The sequence below is a fragment of the Schistocerca serialis genome, chromosome 7, assembly GCF_023864345.2.
Source record: "Schistocerca serialis cubense isolate TAMUIC-IGC-003099 chromosome 7, iqSchSeri2.2, whole genome shotgun sequence".
NCBI lineage: Eukaryota > Metazoa > Arthropoda > Insecta > Orthoptera > Acrididae > Schistocerca > Schistocerca serialis.
This window is the reverse complement of record NC_064644.1, coordinates 483,200,357-483,224,355: the sequence shown is the minus strand read 5'-3', so window position 1 is coordinate 483,224,355 and position 23,999 is coordinate 483,200,357. Positions and strand designations below refer to the sequence as shown.

Below are 23,999 nucleotides of genomic sequence, written 5' to 3'. Positions count from 1 at the left end.
CCTCGGGAAGTATAAGTAGGGGGAAGCAATATATTCATAATGGATGTAAGAGAGCAGATTGTAGACATGTCGTTGACGACATACGGAAGTTTGGTTCTTGCCGAGAGTCATGCTCGGGTAGCCTACATCTACATTTATACTCCGCAAGCCACCCAACGGTGTGTGGCGGAGGGCACTTTACGTGCCACTGTCATTACCTCCCTTTCCTGTTCCAGTCGCGTATGGTTCGCGGGAAGAACGACTGCCGGAAAGCCTCCGTGCACCCTCGAATCTCTCTAATTTTACATTCGTGATCTCCTCGGGAAGTATAAGTAGGGGGAAGCGATATATTCGATACCTCATCCAGAAACGCACCCTCTCGAAACCTGGACGGCGAGCTACACCGCGATGCAGAGCGCCTCTCTCGCAGAATCTGCCACTTGAGTTTGCTAAACATCTCCGTAACGCTATCACGCTTACCAAATAACCCTGTGACGAAACGCGCCGCTCTTCTTTGGGTATCCTCTATCTCCGCTGTCAACCCGACCAGGTACGGATCCCACACTGATGAGCAATACTGAAGTATAGGTCGAACGAGTGTTTTGTAAGCCACCTCCTTTGTTGGTGGACTTTATTTTCTAAGGACTCTCCCAACGAATATCAACCTGGCACCCGCCTTACCAACAATTAATTTTATATGATCATTCCACTTCAAATCATTCCACACGCATACACCCAGATATTTTGCAGAAGTAACTGCTACCAGTGTTTTTTCCGCTATCATATAATCGTACAATAAAGGATCCTTCTTTCTATGTATTCGCAATACCTTACATTTTTCTATGTTAAGGGTCAGTTGCCACTCCCTGCACCAAGTGCCTATCAGCTGCAGATCTTCCTGCACTTTGCTGCAATTTTCTAATGCTGCAACTTCTCTGTATACTACAGCATCATCCGCGAAAAGCGGCATGGAACTTCCGACACTATCTACTAGGTCAATTATATATATATATATATATATATATATATTATATATTATATATATATATATATACAGGGTGAGTCACATAACGTTACCGCTGGATATATTTCGTAAACCACATCAAATACTGACGAATCGATTCCACAGACCGAACGTGAGGAGAGGGACTAGTGTAATTGGTTAATACAAACCATAAAAAAATGCACGGAAGTACGTTTTTTAACACAAACCTACGTTTTTTTTAAATGGAACCCCTTTACTTTTGTTAGCACATCTGAACATATAAACAAATACGTATTCAGTGCCGTTTGTTGCATTGTAAAATGTTAATTACATCCGGAGATATTGTAACCTAAAGTTGACGCTTGAGTACCACTCCTCCGCTGTTCGATCGTGTGTATCTGAGAGCACCGAATTACTTAGGGATCCAAAGGGAACGGTGATGGACCTTACGTACAGACGAGACTGGAACAGCACATTACGTCCACATGCTAACACCTTTTTATGGGTCTTTTTCACTGACGTACATGTACATTACCATTTAGACGTCTCCCCATTTAGAACAACATGCTGTGTTCTGTTTGCTATAAACTCTTCAATCCGGCCACACAGCTGGCTTGATATTCCGTAGGCTCTTACCTAATGATAAGGCGACCGCTCGCGGTAAGAGATCCGTGTTCGACTCCCATCCGGCACTAATTTTCACTGTCGTCATTCCATTATACACCTGATGGTTGTCCACAAATGCAACAACGAATACGTTTCATCTGAACTTCTATGCCCATCAGTTTTCTACATATAATTTGTGTCTTTTTATTGTCCCAGGTTTTCTTCTAAACTTTATAAAACGTGCCGTTTTTTTTAATAAAAATGTAACGGACCCCCTATGCTAACGACACATCCCATGCGGAGCTCAGCTGGAAACTCTGTCCCGGTTGACAAAATCGTCAGGTACTCTTATTTTCACTGCCTCTCTGATGATCCATTCCCCCAACCAGTTGGCGTGGTACAGCACCTTCGTCTGTCCAGAAACAAGAACGTGTCCTTCGTTCACGGTGTCCTCTCCCACTGAATATGTAGCGGCTTGGCCGAGTCGAGCGCTCCTCACATGATTTCAACAGCGCTGCGAGATGCATCACTGGGTCTAGCCGATGTAGTCCGTGCCACACTCAGAACTGATGTTGAGGACATCAGGTGCCCTTAGCCTTAGTTGGACTTTGACTGATCCAAGCATATACCTGATTGCAACTACTGAGTAGTAAATGGTTTTTTATGTCCTACTTCTCCATTATCTTCCGAAGTAAGAGTGATTTCAGGTGTGTCGCAGGGGAGTGTTGTACGACCGTTGCTATTCACAGTATACATAAATGACCTTGTGGATAACATCGGAAGTTCACAGGCTTTTTGCGGATGATGTTGTAGTATATCGAGAGGTTGTAACAATGGAAAATTGTACTGAAGTGCAGGAGGATCTGCAACGAATTAACACATGGTGCAAGGAATGGCAATCGAATTTCAATGTAGACAAGTGTAATGTGCTGCGAATACATAGAAAGAAAGATCCTTTATCATTTAGCTGCAATATAGCAGGTCAGCAACTGGAAGCAGTTAATTCCATAAATTAACTAGGAGTAGGCGTTAGGAGTGACTTAAAATGGAATGACCATATAAGATTAATCGTCGGTAAATCAGATGCCAGACTGAGATTCATTGGAAGAATCCTAAGGGAATGCAATCCGAAAACAAAGGAAGTAGGTTACAGTACACTCGTTCGCCCACTGCTTGAATACAGCTCACCGGTGTGGGATCCGTATCAGATAGGATTGATAGAAGAGATAGAGAAGATCCAACGGAGAGCAGCGCGCTTCGTTACAGGATCATTTAGTAATCGCGAAAGCGTTACGGGAATGTCGGATAAACTCCAGTGGAACACTCTGCAAGAGAGACGCTCAGTAGCTCGGTACGGGCTTTTGTTGAAGTTTCGAGAACATACCTTCACCGAGGAGTCAAGCAGTATATTGCTCCCTCCTACGTATATCTCGCGAAGAGACCATGAGGATAAAATCAGAGACATTAGAGCCCACGCAGAGGCATACCGACAATCTTTCTTTCCACGAACAATACGAAACTGGAATAGAAGGGAGAACCGATAGAGGTACTCAGAGTACCTTCCGCCACACACCGTCAGGTGAATCGCGGAGTATGGATGTAGATGTAGATATCCTGGCAATTTTGACGATCTGTGGGCCTGCGTACAGTAGGAACGGCAGGCACTCCATTTCTTCTTCTGAACTGTTTTCTTTCTTCTACCTGCTCGGGTGCAGAGCGCGTCTTATTTGCGTCTCCGAGTAGCCTTTCGTGTGAAGTGTTTGTGCAGACGCTGTAACACAGTAGGCATACTTTTCTGCCAGCTGACGACCGAAATATGACAATATATAAAGGACGTTCATGAGCATAATCCAACAGTTAGTCGCTCTGAATAATATCACTCCCAAGGCGATGGAGACATCGGCATTGCAGTTGTTTTAGTGTTTCATGATAAGGCGGCCTAACACCTAAAATCATTTAATTAAAATTGACTCTGGGAGTGGACGCCTATAAACTTATATCTTTCATTCCATCTTGAGATGGGATTTGTGGGATCCTGACCAACAGGAATAGCAGTATTACGGTACGATAAACTGTGCTCTTGATAGTGCCGGTGTAGTCGAGCTTGAATTCTGACAGATGTTGTTTTTTTCATAAACAAAGTAGATTCAAATGCATTTTTTGAAAAAGAAACCCGATGCATAATCTTTCCATATATACAGAATGTAAATGACATTTCTCCTGCACGCTTTGTGAGGTTACGCCAAAATGATACATCATTTTCATATCCAAGCATGTAGAACACTTCATGGCTATTTGACATTTGTTGCATGTTTGTCTGCTCCAGCTTGAAATTTTAACAGGTAAGAATGTTAATTGGAAAAATACTAAACAAAACATGACTTCTGCTCCCTCCGAGCTATGTTTATATTGGAATAAAAGATTTACACTATCTAATCAAAGGTGTCTGGACACCTATTAGTAGAACAGCTATTAGTGAACCTTAATATGAGTTGTACCTACCCTTCACCTTTGTGACAGCTTGAATACCGCTGGGAACAGACTCAATGAATTGTCTGAATGTCTGTGGCCGAATGGCATCCGATTCTTCCCAAGAGCGGAAACCAGAGAAGGTAGTGATGTTGGACGCTGGCGTTCGGAGGGAATTCGGCGTTCTAACTCACCCCAGGTTCAGTCGGAGCCTGTGCAGGCCATTCAATTTCAGAAATTTTATTGTCCACATACCATTACCTCAGATGCTGCTTTATGACGGGGTGCATTTCGCGGCTAATACAATCAATTATCGTCTCTGAACTGCTCCTTAACTGTACACAGTAGAGTATGCTGTAAAATGTCTTTATACGCACCGCATTTAGCAGTTTCTCAACCGCAATAAGGGCACGACATCTTCATTGCAAATAACAACCCCATACTGTACCATCGTCTCCTCTGCAATTCCCTATCGGAACTACACAAGATGACAGGTAAGTCCCACACAATCCATCGAATTGCCACAGGCTACAGCGTGATTCATCACTACAGATCACTCGTTTCCAGCTACCCGCTATCGAGTAGCATCGCTCTTAACATCACCTCAAGCACCGCCTAGCGTTGACTACAGAAATCTGTGATAAAAAGCTTCCTTTAGCAAGGTCGCATAAATATTTATTTTCAACAGCCAGTTTCTATAGGCTTTGCTTTGTGTTAATTTTGTTTTGTAATCGAGGTATGTCGAAACCGACTGTCGGAAATATAAAAGTACGAGAGATAGTCGGCAAGAAATAAAATCGAAAACATGTTGAAAATCCGCTGAAGCTTTGCACAGATGTGTTGGGTAGTGGCTCTAGTATTCCTGTAGATAGCATCACTTCACTCTTCTCAATTCTGAGCGTACAGCGAGAGCGTAAGGATGCCTAAAAAATAATGTCTCCCGCCAAGTATTGATGACTGCCAGGAGGTTTCCCCTGATTTTATGCAAACCCGTATAACATAAAATTCAACTCCGCCCGATCGGACCATGAAGGCCCAACGGTACCGACCGGTCGCCGTGCAATCCTCAGCCCACAGGCGTCACTGGATGCGGATATGGAGGGGCATGTGGTCAGCACACCGCTCTCCCGGCCGTACGTCAGTTTACGGGACCGGTGCCGCTACTTCCCAATCAAGCAGCTCCTCACTTTGGCTCACAAGGGCCGAGTGCACCCCGCTTGCCAACAGCGCTCGTCAGACTGGATGGTCACCACCCAGGCTAGCGCTAGCCCAGCCTGACAGCGCGTAACTTCGGTAATGTGACGGGAACCAGTGCTACCACTGCGGCAAGGCCGCTGGCTACATAACGTAACTATCGTGAATTTCTTTCTTCATGGCAGGCCGAAGTGGCCGTGCGGTTCTAGGCGCTGCAGTCTGGAATCGTGAGACCGCTACGGTCCCAGGTTCGAATCCTGCCTCGGGCATGGACGTGTGTGATGTCCTTAGGTTAGTTAGGTTTAAGTAGTTCTGTTCTAGGGGACTAATGACCTCAGAAGTTGAGTCCAATAGTGCTCAGAGCCATCTGAACCATTATCATCGTGGCAGCTGTCGGCCACACACAGCAGATACAACTAGGACGCATCTGCAGCCTTTTCGATGGAAAGTGGTTGATCACCCACCATACAGACCGGACTTGGCTCCCTCTGATTTTCACACGCATTTTGAAACAGACAACGAGCTGCAGTCAAGCCTAGAACATTTTCTGAAGCCACAAGAGGCCTCCTTCTATGATGATGAAACTGGAAAGTTGATACAACGCTACGACAGATGTCTAAGTCGCAGTGTCGGCTATGTAGAGACGTCGTTCCAAGGTGTAGCTATCTATTGCAAATAAAAGAGTTGTGATTTTCACTGTGGTTTCCATTTCGCGACCGATGGTTTCTTACTTTCGGAATAGCCCTCTTATTTATGCGATCTTGACTATAAGAACTTTTTTACCAAGTGAAATGAAACAGATTGCTCCTCTCATTTGTGAACATGAGAAATTGAAGTCAAGAAATGTGTACAGAATGAGATTTTCACTGTGCAGCGGAGTTTGCGCTGATATGAAACTTCCTGGCAGATTAAAACTGTGTGCCGGACCGAGACTCGACCTCGGGACCTTTGCCTTTCGTGCGCAAGTGATCTACCAACTGAGCTACACAAGCACGACTCATGCCCCCTCCTCACAGTTTTATTTCTGCCAGTACCTCGTCTCCTAAACTTTGTAGAAGCTCTCCTGCGAACCTTGCAGAACTAGCACTCCTGAAAGAAAGGATATTGCGGAGACATGGCTTAGCCACAGCCTGGGGGATGTTTCCAGAATGAGATTTTCACTCTGCAGCGGAATGTACGCTGATATGAAACTTCCTGGCAGATTAAAACTGTCTGCCGGACCGAGACTCGAACTCGGGACCTTTGCCTTTTGCGGGCAAGTGCCCTACCACCTGAGCTACCCAAGCACGACTTGCGCCCCGTCCTCACAGCTGTACTTCTGCCAGTACCTCGTCTCCTACCTTCCAAACTTTACAGAAGCTCTTCTGCGAAACTTGCCTGCAAGAGGCAAAAGTCCCGAGTTCGACTCTCGGTCCTTCACACAGTTTTAATCTGCCAGGAAGTTTCAAGAAATGTGTAGCTTATAATGAAATGCGTGACCATTGTCACCCAAACTTTGTAACTTCCTATGCAAAATTATTGTGCTAGCTGGACTGTTGGTAGCAGTTTGGGAATCACGAGTGATATCTTCCGCTGATTTTATGCCATTTTCACTAGCAGCATTCGCAGTGCTGGGAGGTTCCTGTCCGTCATGATGTCTCACTGATCTTGCTTCAGCTGCAGTTGTTCCTTCGCCTTTCCACTTCAGTCACGTAATCGACAATCGGGCACCTTTCAAAAGGATTGAATAGTCCTTGTTGGATTTCTTACTACAGTGACACGTCAGAAGTCACTGACCTCTCTCGACAGACCCATTCTGTTGTTACTGCTTCCTTACCGACAACACATTCCTTTTATGCTAGCGGTGTCGCCTGCCGTGAGATCTAGTGCTCAATTCCGCATTACGTAGATGTGAGGGGAGACTTTCGATCAGTTACTGCACATGTAAACAGAATACGCTCTCCACAGCTTATTGTTTGAACGAGTGTGCTTGCAGGTTGGTAAGTGAAGGGACGTGGTTGTCCCCAGGTGCCTGGCGGGGTCGCCTGCTGCTGTCGCTGTGTGTGCTGGTGTCGGGCTGCGCCATGCTGGCCAAGGAGCACGGCGTGTGCGCGCTCGCTATCTGCCTGGTGAGGGAGGCTCTCGCCTGGCAGAGGGCGGCTGCAGACCCCAGGGCCAGGAGGCAGGTCTGTATGCGGAAGATACCATCTACCTCAACAACAAATACTTCACACAACTCTAAAGTGCACTGTATGAAGACGTTTTCATAAAATGTAATTCCACGTCAAATAGATCTAAAATTCAATTTTCCCAGAGACTTGGGTACTTCGTGCAGCGACGTTAACCGTAATGCTGTGGCCGTGTAATGGTCAGCGTATCTGCCTCGTATGCAAGAAGAGCCGGGTTCGAGTCCCGGCCGCAGCACAAATTTTAATAAACTTCTTCGGCTTCCAACGTTATCGTAGGTAAATTAGAGACTAAAATGCCTCAGGGAAAATTTATTCTTAACAAGGGAACCTCCCCATCGCACCCCCCTCAGATTTAGTTATGATTTGGCACAGTGGATAGGCCTTGAAAAACTGAACACAGATCAATCGAGAAAACAGGAAGAAGTTGTGTGGAACTATGAAAAAATAAGCAAAATATACAAACTGAGTAGTCCATGGGCAACATAGGCAACATCAAGGATGGTGCGGGCACAGGAGCGCCGTGGTCCCGTGGTTAGCGTGAGCAGCTGTGGAACAAAATGACCTTGCTTCAAGTCTTCCCTCCAGTAAAAAGTTTAAATTTTTATTTTCAGACAATTATCAGAGTTCAGGCACTCACACATAATCAATTTCGCTCTCCAAAATTCCAGGACAAGTTCAGGTTAGCTTGGACATATGCAGGATTTGACGGTCTCCACATGGAAAAATTTGAAAACCTCAAAAACATATGTTTTGACAGAGCACAGAGAAAACTGTGCGACTGTGAAACTGTTGCATTCATTTGTTGCAGTTTATTTGACACACTCTTATGTTTTCATCACTTTTTTGGGAGTGATTATCACATCTACAAGAAAACCTAAATCGGGCAAGGCAGAAGAATCTTTTTACCCATTCGCCAAGTGTGCAAGTTAGGTGGGTCGACAACACATTCCTGTCATGTGACGCACATGCCGTCACCAGTGTCGTATAGAATATATCAGACCTGTTTTCCTGGATCAAATGTTTTCGGTTCCCATTGGAGAGGCACATCCTTTCGTCTATTAATCGCACGTTTTTGCGGTGCGGTCGCAAAACACAGACACTAAACTTATTACAGTGAACAGAGACATCAATGAACGAAAGGACAGATCATAACTTTGCAAAAATAAAGTACGTAAACTTTACGCTCGAGGGTAGAATTGAACCGAGGACCTCTCGCTGCGCAGCTGCTCGCGCTAACCCCAGGACCACGGCACTCCTGTGCCTACATAGTCCCTGATGTTGACTATGTTGCCCATGGACTACTCAGTTTGTGTATTTTGCTTGTTTTTTCATAGTTCCACACAACTTCTTCCTGTTTTCTCGACTGATCTGTGTTCAGTTTTTCAAGGCCTATCCACTGACCCCAAATTATAACTAAACCTGAGGAGGTTGCGATGGGGAGGTTCCCTTGTAAGATCTATACGATCACATGTAGTACATCACTTCCCCATTAAGTCCAATGCTGGGGTGCTATTCCAATGTCGGAAAGCCCTGGTAATAGCGACAATATAAGGGGAGATGATAATTGGAGTTTGTGTTGGTGAGGGTATTTGACTTGGGTAGTTCGTGCAGCTCTGCTGACCGTAATGCTGTGGTGGTGTAATGGTCAGCATATCTGCCTCGTAAGCAAAAATACCCGGGTTCGAATCCCGCCCACAGCACGAATTTTACTTCGCTTCCTCAGCTTCCTACGTTACGATGTAAAATAGTTTGCTGTTCGAGGGCTTCGCCCTCGACCAACACAGATTTTCTGTAATTTGCTAAATTACTAAAGAAAGATACAAACATTTCTAGGCGACTAACTTCAACAGTTTGTGAGCTCTTTAACTGATAGGTGACAAAATGTTGTAGTGACTTTCCAAAAGATTTGGCAAATTGTAAAGCACTGTTTTCAGCGAATATACAGGACGTTTGACTATTGTAAGGTATTATTTTTATTTTTGACACAATCACCTTTTTACGATACAATCATAATCGGTTTCGGCCAGCAAAGGCCATCTTGAATTGCCACAATAGAGAACAGAAAACCTTGAATGAGGGCCTGAAACAAGTTCAATTATTTTCCCTAGCTCTTAGCCATACGGCACGAATTTTCATTCTGCACCGCAGTGTGCGCTGATTTCAGACTTGGTGTCAAACTGTTTCCCTACCTTGATTCGAAACTGGGACCTGTGCGTATCGTAGGCAAGCACTTTGCCGACTACTGTATTTAAGCACTTGCACGCTCCACCCTCACAGCTTTACTTCAGGCAGTACTTTTTCGCTTGTGTTATTGGATAACTCAGTCCGTAGAGCACTTGCCTACGAAAGGCAAAGCATTCAGATTCGAATCTCGGCGAAGCAGACATAGTTACTGGTAGCTCGCCACATTTTTATTTTTTCATTTCTTAAACTGTGAACATGAAAATTTTCAGCTCACGATGGAGATTGACAACAAATCCGTAAATTTCCTATACCGAACCACTGACATCAGTACAGAAAATATACAATTTGAACATTTATACGAAAAAGTGCACCTGCAGACCAAACACTACCTTCCTGCTCTAACACACAAATATGGAACATTCCAATCAATCGGGTGCCGTCTCATATCTATTCGCATGTCTACTGCACTGTTTAAAATACAGTTTGTTCACACTGCACAGTATCACTAACGTAGTTCCGCTAAGGTAGTGCATGGGCAACAAACTTCAACTGACTGACGAATCATATCGTTGCGGCGCTTGAATGACTTCACCACCACCAGTAGTGTACTGCACATTACAATAATTCAGATATGCACAATGAAGTGGAACAGTAAAAGTATCTACATCATCAAAGACAACACATTACTCGTTACAGACACACTGAAATGACAGAACTCGCGGGACAGCTATATGCACATATACAGGTGGCGGTAGTATCACGTGCACAAGGTATAAAAGAGCAGAACATTGACAGAGCTGCCATCTGTATTCAGATGATTCATGTGAAAAGATTTCCGACGTGGTTATGGCTGCACGAAGGGAATTAAGACTCTGGAATGGTAGCTGGAGCTACACGCATGGCACCTTCGATTTCGCAAACCCTTAGGGAATTCAATATTTCGAGATGCGCAGGGCCAAGAGAATGCCGAAAATACCTTATTAGGTACTACCTATCACCACGGGCAAGTGGCCGGTGGCCTTCACTTAACGACCGAGAGCAGAGGCATTTGCGTAGAGTTGTCGTTGGTAAAAGACAAGCAAAACTGCATGAAATAACCGCAGAAGTCAGTGCGGGACGTACGATGGACGTATCGGTTAAAAAAGGGCGGTGAAATTTGACCTTAGTGAGCTATGGCTGCAGAAGACCAACAAGAGCGCTTTTGCGCCTTCAGCGCCTCTCCTGGGGTCGTGACTATATCGGTTGGAACTTAGACGACTGGAAAACCGTGGCCTGGTCAGATGAGTCCCGATTTCAGTTGGTAAGAAATGATGGTAGGGTTCGAGTGTGCCGCAGACCCCACAAAGCCATGGATCCAAGTTGTCAACAAGGCAGTGTGCAAGGTGGTGTTAGCTCCATAATGGTGCGGGCTATGTTACCATGGAACGAACTTTATCTCCGCCGAGTGAACCGATCATTGACTGTAAATGGTTATGGTCGGCCTCTTGCAGACCATTTGCAGCCATTCATGGACTTCAAGTTCCCAAACAACGATATCATGTCACTGCGCCACAATTGTTCGGCACTGATTCAAAGACAGTTCGAGCGAATGATTTGGCCACCCAGATCGCCCCTACACGAATCTCATCGAACATTTATGGGACGTAATGGAGAGGTCAGTTGGAGCATAAAGCCCTGCAGTTGCAACACTTTCGCAGCTATGGATGGCTATAAACACAGCATGGCTCAATATTCGTGTAGGGTGCTTCCAACGACTTGTTGAGGTGATGCCTTGACATGTTGCTGCAGTAAACAGGGCAAAAGGAAGTGTGTCACGATATTAGACGGTATCGCGTGACTTTGTCACCTCGATGTAAACTGATCAATATCTCAATAGGTTTTCTTTTCCAGACACACAGATGCGGGAACTTTTTTATACACTACTGGCCATTAAAATTGCTAGACCATGAAGATGACATGCTACAGACGCGAAATTTAACCGACAGGAAGAAGATGCTGAGATATGTAAATGATTAGCTTTTCAGAGCATTCACTCAAGGTTGGCGCCGGTGACGACAACTACAACGTGCTGTCATCATGAGGAAGTTTTCCAACCGATTTCTCATACACAACCAGCAGTTCACCGGCGTTGCCTGGTGAAACGTTGTTGTGATGCCTCGTGTAAGGAGGAGAAATGCGTACCATCACGTTTCGGACTTTGATAAAGGTCGGATTGCAGCCTATTGCGATTGCGGTGTATCGTATCGCGATATTGCTGCTCGCGTTGGTCGGGATCCAATGAGTGTTAGCAGAATATGGAATCGGTGGGTTCAGGAGGGTAACACGGAACGCCGTGCTGGATCCCAACGGCCTCGTATTAGTAGCAGTCGAGATGATAGGCATCTTATCCGCATGGCTGTAACGAATCGTACAGCCACGTCTCGATCCCTGAGTCAATAGATGGGGACGTTTGAAAGACAACAACCATCTGCACCAACAGTTCGATGACGTTTGCAGCAGCTTGGACTATCAGCTCGGAGACCATGGCTGCGATTACCTTTGACGCTGCATCAGAGACAGGAGTGCCCGCAACTCAACAACGAACCTGAGTGCACGAATGGCAAAACGTCTTTTTTTCGGATGAATCCAGGTTCTGTTTACAGCATCATGATGGTCGCATCCGTCTTTGGCGACATCGCGGTGAACGCACATTGGAAGCGTGTATTCGCCATCGCCATACTGGCGGGTCACCCGGCGTGATGGTATGGGGTACCATTGGTTACACGTCTCGGTCACCTCTTGTTCGCATTGACGGCACTTTGAACAGTGGACGTTATATTTTCAGATGTGTTACGACTCGTGGCTGTACCCTTCATTCGTTCCCTGCGAAACCCTACATTTGAGCGGGATAATGCACGACCGCATGTTGCAGGTCCTGTTCGGGCCCTTATGGATATAGAAAATTTTCGACTGCTGCCCTGGCCAGCATATTCTCCAGATCCCTCACCGATTGAAAACGTCTGGTCAATGGCGGCCGAGCAGCTGGCTCGTCACAACTCGCCAGTCACTACTCTTGATGAACTGTGGTATCGTGTTGAAGCTGCATGGGCATCCGTGCCTGTACACGCCATCCAAGCTGTGTTTGACTGATGCCCAGGCGTATCAAGGCCGTTATTACGGTCAGAGGTGGTTGTTCTGGGTACTGATTTCTGAGGATCTGCGCAAATTGCGTGAAAATGTAATCACATGTCAGTTCTAGTTTAATATATTTGTCCACCCGTTCATCATCTGCATTTCTTCTTGGTGTAGGAATTTTAGTCGCCGGTAGTGTAGTTTTGGACAGCAGTACCTCGCGCTGTGAGCACCTGGACTGCCCCTGTGCTCCGCAGGCGGTGCGCAGCGCCTGCTGGCTGGCCGCCGGCCTGGCTGCGCTGGTGGCGGCGCGGCTGTGCGCGGCGGGCGGCCGCGTCCCTCGCTTCGCGGCGGCCGACAACCCGGCGGCGCGCCACCCCTCTCGGCTGACGCGCGCGCTCACCTTCCTGCTGCTGCCCGCGCTGCACGCCTGGCTGCTGCTCTGCCCCGCCACGCTCAGCTTCGACTGGTCCATGGACGCCGTGCCGCTCGTCCACTCGCCCGCGGACCCGCGCAACGCCGCCTCGGCCGCGCTCTACGCCTGCGTGGCCGGCGCGGTTCTTCTCGCCGCCAGGCGCTCCGTCCGCGCAGCCGCCGCCGCCGACCGCCGCCACTGCAAGCCGCCCGCCGTCTGCATAGACCACAACGCCAACCACAGCGTCGCCGCGGCCTGCCACCACAGGACGCAACACAGGCGAGTACTCACAACAGAAATATCAGTGCGGCTACTCCCTCTTTAGGCTAGGCGCAGATTGAGACGCGTATAGCGCGTGTGGCGCGACGCAGCGCAGCGCGCGTTTTTGTAACATCCCAGGTTCAAATGGGACCGCGCAGATTGCGACGCGACGCGACTGGGACGCGACACGCGCCTGCGCCAGGTCGCGCGGCGTTGTGGTTGAGGCACAGTTTCTCGCGACGCGCGTCGCGCGTGCCTCGCTAGCACCGTGGGAAATTTGAAGCGGGGAGCGGAAAAGTAGCCCGGCCATATGCTCACATCGGAACGGCGCATGTGAGCAATGGTAGTATTGCCCATACGATAAGTTTTGCCTTACTGTGTACTAAATTTTATTGCCTTTGGGCAGTGTTTCGTTTTACGGCATTTAAACGCTCCAGCTTTCTTCGTTAGTACATCTTGTTTTGTTTTTCTTCTGTCAAGAAAAATGCATACTTCAGTAACTGAGGAGCCATTGGCCGCTGGAATTGTTCATATGCCTCCGCGATGTTTTCAGATCGCAAGAAGGGACAGAGGGTAGTGAATAAGGAATCAAGGAATATTATAAAATCATGTGATTAAGGAGCAAGGCAGGAAAGTAAAACAAGGTTATCTTCTCGCTTCCTAGTATGCTGGCGTATCTGTACGATCTGTTATAAAAATTTAGAAAGGGATAATTTCCACAGGTGTGATCCCTTTGTGCTCCTGGTAAAAAGCGTCCAAGAGCTGAAGTATAGATCGTTCGAATGGCTCTGAGCACTATGCGACTTAACTTCTGAGGTCATCAGTCGCCTAGAACTTAGAACTAATTAATCCTAACCAACGTAAGGACATTACACACATCCATGCCCGAGGCAGGATTCGAACCTGCGACCGTATCGGTCGCTCGGCTCCACGCTGTAGCGCCTAGAACCGCACGGCCTCTCCGGACGGCTGCAGTATAGAACTCTCACTGTACTACATGCAGGTGAACACATTTCCACTGCAAGCTAGAAACAGTCGAAAAGCAGTCACAAATAATTTTTTAATTGGTTCGCCTAGACGAGAAAAAGCATTTCAATTGTTTCATGCACATTATCAGTGATAATAAACTAATTATACAACAGGCTACACAAATTAAGAAAATGGTCGGTATTATTACGAAAGTAGGAATATCCTAAAAGAGTCTTATGATTAGATATATTTAATTTGTTCAAATGTATTGCTGACAAAGGCAGATCTACTTTCATGACAACGTTTTTCCAACTCCAACTCACAAGGCACACATGGATAGCTTGTCCAATCCTCTCGCATGCATTATCCTCCGCTGCTGACAATATACTGACCATTGTGTTCTGTGACGGATCAATTGTTTATTTTTCTCAGTAACAACTATTTTTTTCGCGATCACACATTGTCAGTTTGGCAAGCCGTAGGTGACTGACCAGTATCTGGCATGTGCCTATCATTCTGCCTGAAGGAACGCTCGTCATTATTTTAATACTGCTCAGATCAAGAGAAGGAATAAAATCCTTTGGTAAGTTTCCATTCCAGTCGCTCAGTGTTAATAAAACGATGGGTTACGGGGATTCCACCAAAGTTCCAACGGAATTGGCAATATATCTTTGTGTGAGTTGTTAACCTTTTCTCATTCGAAGAAACATAACCGTTTGTGAGTGACGGCCGCATTTCTCTTCGTGACTAGTTTAATTGTGCTTTCTTTGTCACAGTGTAATTTCCCAAACTCATCTCACAGCAGCTATTCAATTCCAAAACGGAGTGCCTCATTAAACAGGCAATTGGCAATCACAGATCTCAATAGCTTACGAAAAACCTCATAGTGTCGGTTTCCAGTAACACGTGCTATACGCGTCTCAATTTGCGCCTAGCCTATTACCCTCCACATCGACATCTCTTATTATAGCCTTAAAGGTTGGCCGCGAGGCACGATGGGAATTAGTATGCACATGCGCACGAACTTTGTTGTTGTCGGCTATTTGAACGTCAAAATGTCACGGTACATCTACATCTACATATATACTCCGCTAGCCACTAAGCGGTCTGTGGCGGACGCCACAATTCGCGCCAGTCATATCCCCTCCCCCCCCCCCCTCCCAAATCTGTTCCACTCGCGCATCGCACGAAGGAAAATCGACTGTATCTGCACGCCTCAGTATGAGCTCCAGTTTTCCTTATCTTTGAATGGTGATCATTGCGCGATTTGAAAGTTGGTGGCAATAATATATGCACCACATTCTCGGTGAAGGTCGGATTTCGGAATTCAGCGAGCAGCCCCTTCCGTTTAGCGCGTCGCCTATCTACAAGTGTGTCCCACTTTAAAATTTCTATGAGATTTGTAACGCTCTCGCGATGGCTAAATGTACCAGTCACGAATCTTTCCGCTCTTCTTTGGACCTTCTCAATCTCTTGAATCAGACCCGACTGGCAACGGTCCCATACAGACAAACAATACTCCAAGACTGGACGAACTAACGTATTGTAAGCTATTTCATTTGTTGAACTCTGCATCGCTTCAGGATTCCACCAATAAACCGCAATCTAGAGTTCACCTTACTCGGTTCTTCTGTAATCTGATCATTCCATTTGAGATCTACATCTACATCTACATCTACATACATACTCCGCAATCCACCATGCGGTGCGTGGCGGAGGGTACCTCGTACCACAACTAGCATCTTCTCTCCCTGTTCGACTCCCAAACAGGCGAGGAAAAAATGACTACCTATATGCCTCTGTATGAGCCCTAATCTCTTATCTTATCTTTGTGGTCTTTCCGCTAAATGTAAGTTGGCGGCAGTAAAATTGTACTGCAGTCAGCCTCAAATGCTGGTTCTCTAAATTTCCTCAGTAGCGATTCACGGAAAGAACGCCTCCTTTCCTCTATAGACTCCACGCGAGTTCCTGAAGCATTTCCGTAACACTCGCGTGATGATCAAACCTACCAGTAACAAATCTAGCAGCCCGCCTCTGAATTGTTTCTATGTCCTCCCTCAATCCCACCTGATAGGGATCCCAAACACTCGAGCAGTACTCAAGAATAGGTCGTATTAGTGTTTTATAAGCGGTCTCCTTTACAGATGAACCATATCTTCCCAAAATTCTACCAATGAACCGAAGACGACTATCCGCCTCCCCCACAACTGCCATTACATGCTTGTCCCACTTCATATCGCTCTGCAATGTTATGGCCAAATATTTAATCGACGTGACTGTGTCAAGCGCTACAATACTAATGGAGTATTCAAACATTACGGGATTCTTTTTCCTGTTCTTCTGCATTAATTTACATTTATCTATATTTAGAGTTACCTGCCATTCTTTACACCAATCACAAATCCTGTCCAAGTCATCTTGTATCCTCCTACAGTCACTCAACGACGACACCTTCCCGTACACCACAGCAACATCAACAAACAGCTTCACATTGCTATCCACCCTATCCAAAAGATCATTTATGTAGATAGAAAACAACAGCGGACCTACCTCACTTCCCTGGGGCACTCCAGATGATACCCTCACCTCTGATGAACACTCATCACCGAGGACGACGTACTGGGTTATATTACTCAAGAAGTCTTCGAGCCACTCACATATTTGGGAACCAATCCCATATGCTCGTACCTTAGTTAGGAGTCTGCAGTGGGGCACCGAGTCAAACGCTTTCCGGAAGTCAAAGAATATGGCATCCGTCTGATACCATTCATCCATGGTTCACAAGATATCATGTGAAAAAGGGGCGAGTTGCGTTTCGCAGGAGCGATGCTTTCTAAAGCCGTGCTGATTCATGGACAGCAACTTCTTTGTCTCAAGGAAATTCATTATATTCGAACTGAGAATATGTTCGAGAATCCTGCAACAAAGCGATGTTATGGGTGTTGGTCTGTAATTTTGAGGATCCGTCCTTCTACCCTTCTTATATACAGGCATCACCTGCGCTTTTTTCCAGTCGCTCGGGACTTTACGTTAGGCAAGAGATACGCGATAAATGCATGCTAAGTAAGGAGCCAATTCAGTAGAGTACTCTCTGTAAAACCGAATTGGAATCCCATCAGGACCTGGCGATTTATTTGTTTTCAACCCATTCAGCTGCTTCACAACCCCCGGGGATGTCTATCACTATGTCCTCCATACGGTAATCTGTACGAGACTCAAACGGCGGTATGTTTGTACGATCCTCCTGCGTGAAAGATTTCTCAAATGCTAAATTTAAAATTTCAGCTTTCGTTTTGCTGTCTTCCGTTGCCAGGCCAGACTGATCACTGAGTGACTGGATGGAAGCCTTCGACACGCTTACCGATTTTACGTAAGACCAGAATTTCCTTGGGTTTTCATTGCTAAGGTATGATGGTGGTAGTGGTTGTACGCTTCGCGCATCATTTCGAATAGTCACACCCAGATACTTGACTGATGTTACCGCTTCCAAAGACTGGGCATTTATTTTGTATCGTACATTAATGGGGATTTTCGCCTTCTTATACGCAGTAGGTTACACTTACTTATATTGAGAGATAACTGCCAGTCATTGCACCACGCATTTATTTTCTGCAAATCCTCATTCATTTGTTCGCAGCTTTCGTGTGACACTGCTTTCCTGTAGACTACAGCATCATCGGCAAAGTCTAATGCTGCTGTCAATACCATCAACCAGATCGTTTATGTAAATCGTAAAAAGCAGCGGACCTATTATGCTGCCCTGGGGTACACCCGAAGTTACGCTTGTTTCTGTTGAAGTCACCTCTTTCAGGGAGACATACTGCTCCCTGTCTGTTAGAAAACTTTCTATCCAATCGCATATGTCATCGGATAGACCGTAAGCGTGCACTTCTTGGAGCACGCGACAGTGCGGAACTGAATCGAACACCTTTCGAAAGTCGAGAAATATGGCATCAACCTGGGAGCCGGTATCTAGAGCCTGTTGTATGTCATACACAAAGAGGGCCAGCTGTGTCTCGTATGACCGCCGTTTCCTAAAACCGTGCTGGTTTCTGCAGATGAGGTTCTCAGAGTGTAGAAAGGTCATTATGCCTGAACACAAAATATGTTCCACGATTCTACAACAAATCGATGTCAGTGAAATAGGCCGGTAACTATGTGGATCCGATTTTCTACCCTTTTTATAGACTGCTATGACCTGGGCCTTCTTCTAGTCCCGTGGAACTTTCCTTTGCTCCAATGATCTCTGATAGTTGATAGATAAGAATGGTGCTATATTTGTGGCATATTCAACACATAATCTTACAGGGATACCGTCTGGGCCAGATGCCTTACTGGCGTCTAGCGCTTACGAAGGCGTATTATGCGAGCAATAACAGCCCAACTGCGCCTCAAAGGAAGATTGCGACCGAGTCCATGCTGAAGACAACTGGTCCAGGTCTGCTAAGAATCAGGAATTTGTTTCGCAAGTTGGAGAGAAGGGGCAGTGTTCGCGGTAACAGTATTGGCAATGTCAGTCGTCCAAAAAGGGTGAAAATGCTGTGTTTCAAACCAGCGCCAGACGAACTGCACAACGGGTAGCAATCTACTGGGAGATGCTGCGACAAATTTTTGTTGAAGACCTGCATCTCTTCCCATAAAAATTCGAACCCGTTTCCATTATACCCCAGGGCCACGGAACAGCGTTAGTGTTTCGCCACCATTATTGTCCACAGAATTGACGAACAGGACTTTGATGTGAAATTGGTTTGGCTTAGCGAAGAAGCTCAATTTCATTTGGACAGGTTGGTCAATAAGCAAAATTGGCGCATTTGGGGGACTGAGAATCCACATATCGCCATCGAGAAGTCTCTTCATCCTCAACGCGTCACTGTGTAGTGTGCAATGTCCACTCACAGAATAATCAGTGCGATATTCCTTGATGGCACTATGACTACCGAACGTGAAGGTTTTGGAAGATGATTGCATCCACGTTATACAAAGTGATTCTGATTGCGGTACGATGTGGTTCATGCAAAATGGAGCTCGATCCCATCGAAGCAGGAGGGTGCTTGATGTCCTGGAGGAGCAGTTTGGTGGCCACATTATAGCTCTGGCGTACCCAGAGGCCACTGACATAGGCCCCATTGGCTGCCATATTCTCCAGATCTGATGACGTGTTCAATAGTTGTCACCCTGTAAATGAAGCAAAGCTACATCAACTGCTAGAGTTGGTTTTTGGGTAGAGTTTCTCCTTTTCTTTAAAAAATTATAAATGACTTGTTTAGGATTTTCCAGTTTTCTTATCTTGATAATACTTCTCATACGAGTCTCAGGAAAATAACTGGCATACAAAACTGATTTTTTTGTCTTATAGTTTCACATCACTGCTTAATGGTGGGGTACCTATTTTTTTGATATTGTTTATTTTTCAAGTACTCTGCAGACTAAATTTTGAAGGGTTTGCAGTGAGAAATGTGGTCGCTGGCTACTTTACGTTTTGTTCATTTTAGGTGATATGTTCCTGCGTAATAAATGTAGCTAAAATACAGGAATTGTTTTTAAATTTAGTATCAGAGCCATATCTGACTACAATATGGAGAAAACAGAACTTGAAGAATTTTGCTTGAGCACATTGATGCCGTGCGTGCTACTTTTTTTTTCCTTTATTGATTTTCAATTCCCCCTGAAGGGGGCGTGCTGGCAGCAGCTTAGTACGCTGCTCTACAGCCTACAGACTTTTTTAAAAACGGAAGAAGAAAAGAAACAAGAAAAACAGGCGATAAAACGGTGACTTAAAGTGTAAAATGGCGGAAAAATGCGGAAAGTTAAAACAGAAAGCAAAGGAGTTGGCAATGTTAATAAAATACACAGGAATCAGACAAGTAACATAGTAGACACACAATTAACAAAACATGGCGACAGTCTGGTTTCTTTTCGCAAGAGATAAAAAAATCAAACCCAGCGACAGTATGATGGCCGTTCGCAACACTTCTCAAAAGACACACAACACGGAACACTCACTGTAAAACAGTGCACGAAAATGGCGGCACAAAGAGGACACTCCCGAGCCAAGGGCAGATGCTGGGGGGGGGGGGGGGGAGGACCTGTAGGAGGGCGAAAAACAAGGAGGGTGGAGAGGAAAAACGAAAAAGGGGGGGGGGCCAAGGAGGGAGAGGACTCATAAGGGGGGAGAGGGGCAGGGCAGATGCGAGAGGGAATGAGAAAAGGCAGAGGAGGGAAATGCAAAAGGACTCAGGGGAGAGAAGGGGGCAGAGAGGGGGGAGGTGGGGAAAGAAGAGGATGGAAGGGGGGGAGAGGGAGCCCGGGAAAAGCAACAAGGAAAGGAGGGGGAGTGAGGATCAGAGTTGATAGGAGGGATAAATGGAGGGAGAGAGGGCATCATCCAGGAGGGGGAGTTGATGGAAGCCACCTTGCAAAAGGAGATGATGAGTGTAGAGATGGAGGGTAGGGGGGGACACAACAGTGAAGATGTGGCAGGGGACGGGGATAGGAGAGGAGAGGAGCAACCAGGGGGTGAGAGGGATCAAGGCGGCAGGAGGTGTAGAGGATGCGGATATGTTCGAGGAATAGGAGCAGATGGGGGAAATAAATGAGGTCTTAGAGGATCTGCGTGGGGGACAGGAGGCGTATACGGAAGGCGAGGCGGAGGGCATGACGCTCAAGGATCTGGAGGGACTTACAGAATTGGGGGGGGGGGCAGATATCCAGGCGGGACTGGCATAACAGAGGATGGGACGGATTAAGGATTTGTAGGTGTGGAGGATGGTAGAGGGGTGCAACCCCTATGTCCGGCCAGAGAGGAGTTTGAGGAGTTGGAGGCTGTTGTGGGCTTTGGATTGGATGGAGCAGAGATGAGGGATCCAGGTGAGGTGATGGTCAATGGTGAGGCCAAGGTAAGTGAGTCCGTGCTACCTGAGCACGCTAAGTGCAAGTACTGTAGCCTGCAGCTCAGTCGAGAACATTTCTGGAATAGATATACACGTTTCTCTAGTTTTGTGATCGCTAATTTTTATTTTACTTTCTGCTGGAGGAAAATGAAGTAGAAGAAGACATTCTACTCCAGGGGTGGACAAACATTGCATGCGGCTCATGAGTGCACAGCGCTGCACATGTGCTGCTCACGTGCAATCGTCGACCAGGGCAGTGGCGACAGCTGCGGGAGTTGATGTGAAGCGACCACTGCGTAGTGAACGTTGTATTTCAAGAACCGGAAAATGCAGAGTGAATCAAGGAAACAGAGATTTGCTATCTTTTAAAAAGGAATGGGAGAATTATTTTTTCTTTCTGCAAAAACGTGAAAATTCGAAATGTTTAATACGTGGCAGTATTATCACTAGTCAGCGGAAGTTTATTATTGAACGCCATTATAATAAATTTCATAAGGACGAGCACAATTTATTGTCGGATTCTTCCCAGATGTCCGCGATCGAACTGACACCTCTGTCCCTCCCCTCGCTCCTGGTTTCCAGTACTCAGTGCCCCTATCACTACACAGGATCTCATTGCTACACTCCGCACGAAACGCAACACCGCTCCTGGTCACGATTGTGTCACCTACTGCCACCTTCGTGAAGCTCCTGTCTCTTTCCTCTCCATCCTGGCCAGGCTCTACAATGTCGTCCTGTCCACCAGTTACTACCCCGACCTGTGGGAAACCTCCCGTATCCTAATGTTCCTTAAACCTGGCAAACCTCCGTCCGCTGTCTCCTCCTACAGTCCCATCAGCCTTACCCCAGTCTTCAGCAAGGTCCTGGAATCTATCCTCACCCGCCGCATCCACCAGCATCTCCGCCAGCACCGCCTCCTTCCCGTTACCCAGTGTGGCTTTCGGCCGTCCTTCTCTTCCGACGATCTTCTCCTTCACCTCACTCATCTCCTTTCCGACCAGCTTAATTCCCGTTGCTCTGCAATCTTCCTCTCCCTGGACCTCGAACGAGCTTATGACCGCATATGGCATTCCGGTCTCCTCTTCAAGCTCCAAACCTTCGCCCTTCCCATTAACTACGTCTGTCTGAACGGCTCCTTTCTCTCCCACCGTCCTTCCTATGTCACCATCCATAACACCGACTCCTACACCTTTTTCCCCTCCGCCGGTGTGCCCCAAGGCTCCGTCCTCTCCCCCCTTCTGTACATTTTGTATATGGCGGACATGCCGCCGCCGTCACCCCCCGTCCACCTCCTCCAGTTTGCCGATGACACCGCCTTCCTTGCCCTGGCCCCCACCCTGCAGCGCTCCCAACACCTTCTCCAATCCCATCTTGACTGGTTCACCACTTGGTGCAACCAGTGGTTGCTCAAGGTCAATCCCTCCAAAACCCAGGCGATCATTGTAGGCAAAACCACCCCTTCGTTCCGCCTCCTTAATTTCTATCTCACCATCTATGGCCATCCTATCGCCCTCACTCCTACCCTTAATTACCTTGACGTCACCCTCAACCGTCGCCTCTCCTGGACTCGCCATCTCCAGACAATCCAAGCCAAGGCACACTCCCGACTCTGTTTCCTCAAGTTCCTTTCCGGTCGTACGTGGGATCTGGACCCCTCCACCATCCTCCACACCTATAAATCCCTCATCCGCCCTATCCTTTGTTATCCCCATCTGGCCTGCATCTCGGCCCCCCTACCCTTTATAAATCCCTCCAAATCCTCGAACGCTATGCTCTCCGCCTCGCCTATCGCATCCGTCTCCCCTCCCCCACGCGGATCCTGTATGATCTCATCCCCTTCCCGCACCTCCTCCTCTTCCTTGAAAGGATACGGATCCTGTACACCTCCCGCAAACTCGATCCTCCTCATCCGCTTGTTTCACCCATCCTCTCCCACCCCCGCCCACTGCCGCCCCTGTATTCTCACGTCCCACCCATCCTCCATCTCTCCACCCTCCTTACCCTCTCCCAAGGTGGCTTCCGCCAGCTCCCCCTCCCTGATGATGTCTTCCTCCCCTCCATCTACACCTCCTATCAATTTTGATCGTCCCCCCACTTCCTGTGTCCTTTCCTTTAGGCACCCTCCCTCCCTTCTCTTCCCTTCCCTTCTCTTTCCTTTTCCCCTGTCCCCTCCCTCCTCCCCTCTTCCCCTGGGCTTCCCCTCCCCCTTCCTCCCTTCCTCCTATCTCCCCTGCCGTTGGCATCTGCTCTCCCTCTCCCAACCCCCTCCTCCTCTCTTGGCAGGTCCCCAGACTCGTACACGGTTAGTGAACATTCGCGCGCCAGAGATCAACGCCTCGTGATCTGTGTGTGTCGTCGTTTTGTGCTTAAGTGGTTCAGTGTTTTTCGTTTTTGTGCACCTACGTTCACGTGTGACACTGTTCGTCTCTTTCCAAGTGTCTGAACAAATTTTATCTTAGACTCTACGCCCGTGAACGGCTCCATGTATTTTAAAAAGTGTTTGTCTCCGTTTCTATGTCCACCATGTTTTTTTTTTTCTCTCGATGTCTTCATTTGTATCTTGTGTGTTCTCTGAGGCCAAAGAGCGGCGTAGCATGCTGCTGCTGGCCTGCCTGTTACCAGGTTTGAAAATAACAATAAAGAAAAAAAAATTGTCGGATTCTGAGCGGATGGGGAAATTGACTGAGCTTAACAAGAGCGATCGCACGATCTTGCTTTCGTCATGTCTCTCATCCAACTGATTTAACATTTTATGGAGCACTGTTTTC

The 23,999-nt window shown here is 46.9% G+C and overlaps 1 protein-coding gene and 1 non-coding gene across 2 annotated transcripts in view; both read left to right on the top strand.

Moving 5' to 3' along the window:
- Window positions 1–23,999, top strand: part of LOC126413159 (protein O-mannosyl-transferase TMTC2-like) — an 899,537-nt gene that overhangs the window by 329,869 nt on the left and 545,669 nt on the right. The window contains exons 5-6 of the mRNA XM_050083054.1: window positions 7,241–7,398; window positions 12,954–13,390. Of these exons, the coding sequence (XP_049939011.1) occupies window positions 7,241–7,398; window positions 12,954–13,390 (595 nt within the window). The remainder of the gene's footprint in view (window positions 1–7,240; window positions 7,399–12,953; window positions 13,391–23,999) is intronic.
- On the top strand, window positions 9,029–9,101 carry Trnat-cgu (transfer RNA threonine (anticodon CGU)). The gene has a single exon. It is a non-coding gene; the product is annotated as a tRNA-Thr (tRNA).